Source organism: Pipistrellus kuhlii, unplaced genomic scaffold (genome assembly GCF_014108245.1).
Source record: "Pipistrellus kuhlii isolate mPipKuh1 unplaced genomic scaffold, mPipKuh1.p scaffold_m20_p_182, whole genome shotgun sequence".
Classification (NCBI taxonomy): Eukaryota; Metazoa; Chordata; class Mammalia; order Chiroptera; family Vespertilionidae; genus Pipistrellus; species Pipistrellus kuhlii.
The window spans coordinates 8,587-11,269 of NW_023425496.1; the positions used below are offsets into that span (position 1 = coordinate 8,587).

At 73.3% G+C, this 2,683-nt stretch overlaps 1 protein-coding gene across 1 annotated transcript; it reads right to left on the minus strand.

Moving 5' to 3' along the window:
* Positions 1 to 699: 699 nt before the first annotated feature.
* On the minus strand, positions 700 to 1,569 carry MRGPRG (MAS related GPR family member G). The gene has a single exon (XM_036443150.2). The coding sequence runs from the start codon at positions 1,554 to 1,556 to the stop codon at positions 702 to 704; it is 855 nt and encodes a 284-aa protein (XP_036299043.1). The 5' UTR covers positions 1,557 to 1,569; the 3' UTR covers positions 700 to 701.
* Positions 1,570 to 2,683: the final 1,114 nt, after the last annotated feature.

Here is a 2,683-nt window from a genome sequence, read left to right on the forward strand (position 1 = left end):
AACATCGGGCGGAGGCCTGCACCCAGACCCGCCCTGCCATGGGGGCTCCGCTCGGTGAGAACAGGCCCGTCTCCGTCCGTCACAAACATCGGGCGGAGGCCTGCACCCAGACCCGCCCTGCCACGGGGGCTCCACTCGGTGAGAACAGGCCCGTCTCCGTCCGTCACAAACATCGGGCGGAGGGCCCGGGCCGCGGGCGCATGAGGCCGAAGCTGGCGGCTCCTCGCGGCTCCTCAGCGGGTCCTGCGTGTCGGGCGGTGACCCCGGTTTAACCGCAAACCAGGAGGTGGGTGGTGCTGTGACCGCGGGGAAGCATGGCCTCCGTCACTCCTCCGTCCGTCCGTCCGTCTGACCACAGGCCACCTGGGGACCGCGGAGCGGGGCGGGGAGAGGTGCAGGGCGACCAGACGCTGGGTCCCTGGGGATGGGGCTGGAAGGCGGGGCGGGGCACCCCTTCTTCTGCAGTGTCCCCGCTTTGGGATGCAGTTGGTGGGGAAGCAGCCCCACCTGGTGGCCAATGAGGAGACTGCGGGAAGGCCCTGGAGGTGGCCGCCTGGGGTTCTGGGACCTGGGGGTCTGGGTCCCGGGAGGGCTTGGTGAGGGGTGAGGGGTGAGGGGTGAGGGGTGAGGGGTGAGGCGTGAGGGGTGAGGGGTGAGGGGTGAGGGGTGAGGCGTGAGGACTGTGCGGGGCGTGGGGACCCCTACACGGTGCCCATGGGCAGGGCCAGCCCCCCGGGCCCGGGCGGGGTGCCGTCCCCCAGGGCCCTCTGCAGCACGGCCCGCAGCGGCTGGCGCTTGCCGGGCTGCCGGCCGGCGGTGCAGTAGAGCAGTGGGCGGGCGCCGGGGGGGACGCAGGCCAGCAGGTTGGCGAGCGGCGGGAAGAGGGGCAGCAGGCTGAGTGCGGGCCGCAGGCTCCAGAGGAGGGCGTAGGGCAGCCCGCAGAGCGCCAGCAGCAGCGCCGAGCCCAGCACCGGGCCGTGGAGGCGGGGCCGCGGGCGCGCGGAGCAGGCCGCCCGGAGGAGCAGCGCCAGGCCGGCCCCGCAGGCCGCGCACACCAGCGCCAGCAGCCAGGCCGCGCCGGCTGCGTGCAGCCGCAGGCAGGCCCCGGGGCGGGCGCCGCCCCGCAGCAGCCCGCAGGCGTCCGCGGGCAGCAGCACGGCGGGCGGCGTCAGCGCCCAGAGCAGCCCGCACACCGCGCCCGCCCTGTGCCGCGGCCGGCAGCCCGCCTGGCAGCGGGGGAAGAGCTCGGCGGCACACAGCTCCAGGCCGAGGGCCGCCAGCAGCCAGAGCCCGGCCGCGAAGGCCACGAAGGTCACGGCGAAGGGCAGCGTGGCCGGCGCGCCCGGCAGGGCCGGCGCCACCGCGAAGGCCACCTGGCAGCCCAGGAACAGGAGGTCGGCGGCCGCCAGGTGCAGCGCGTACACGGCCAGCGGGCCCTTGGGGACGTGCAGGCCCAGGTGCCAGAGCAGCAGCCCGTTGCCCAGCAGCCCGCCGAGGCCCAGCGCCAGGCGCAGGTAGAAGACCACGGTGGTGAAGGTGCGCCACGGCCAGAACATGGCGGGAGCGACCTGGGGGGGGGGGGAGAGCTGTGGCCTCGCGCTCGGGGGGGGGGGGGGGTGGCAGGGTCCCCACATACACCCTGCGGGCGGATCCCCAGCCCTCGGGCCCCACGGCTGCTTTGTGAGAGGAGGACGGACGGGGGAGGCGGCCAGGCCCTCAGAGGTGAAGACGGGCAGGCAGCCCCGGCCGGTGTGGCTCAGTGGATAGAGCGCCGGCCTGCAGGCCGAAGGGTCCCGGGTTCGATTCCGGTCATGGGCACACGCCCGGGTTGCAGGCTCCTCCCCATCCCAGGCCCTCGTCGGGGCGCGTGCAGGAGGCAACCAATCCATGTGTCTCTCTCACGTTGATGTTTCTCTCTGTGTCTCCCTCTCTCTTCCACTCTCTCTAAATGATCAAACATATCGTTGGGTGAGGGTTTAAAAAAAAAATGAGACTGGCCAGGTGGGGGGCTCTCCCCCCTCCCCTGCTCCCTCTCCCCCTCCTCCTCCTCGCCAGCCGCCCAGCTAGCCGGGCACAGCATGCACCAGGTTTTCGGACCCTGCACTGTGAGGGGGGACCCTGCACTGTGAGGGGGGACCCTGCACCGTGAGGGGGGGCAGGTCCTGCAGGTGCGGGGCACCATGGGGACCACACGTGTGGCACCTTCTCCCTCCTCCTCCCTGAGCTCGGAGCCTGGGGACCAGCCACACTGGCCTCGGGGAGAAGCTGGCGCGGTGTCTGCGGTGGCCGGTCCCAGCCGAGGGCGTCCTCCAGGGGGAGTGGGCACGGCCATCGGCTGGCCCCCCAGACCCACCGCCCTGTGCTCGGCCCGGACGGTCAGGACCGCGGAGTGAGGTGAGGGGGTGGGGGAGAGGCACAGAGACAGAGAGACCCAGGGAGCCAGGGGGACGGAGACAGAGGGGGAGGGAGAGGCACAGAGGAGGCCTGTCCCCTCCCCACTCCCGGGGTCCCGCCTCCCTGGGGCCCTGGGACCTCCGTCAGCTGAGCCCCTGCCTCCAGCACACCCCACGCCTCCTCGCCGCTCCTCCCCGCGCTGGCCCCCCCGGCCTTACCCCAAGATCAGCCCACGGGGTCCGCTCGTGGGGTGCAGGGAGCCAGCTCGGCCTGGGGTGTCATGGGTGAC

Excerpts from the sequence above, each read along its gene's own strand:
- MRGPRG (XM_036443150.2), bottom strand. The coding sequence starts at position 1,556 with ATGTTCTGGCCGTGGCGCACCTTCACCACCGTGGTCTTCTACCTGCGC.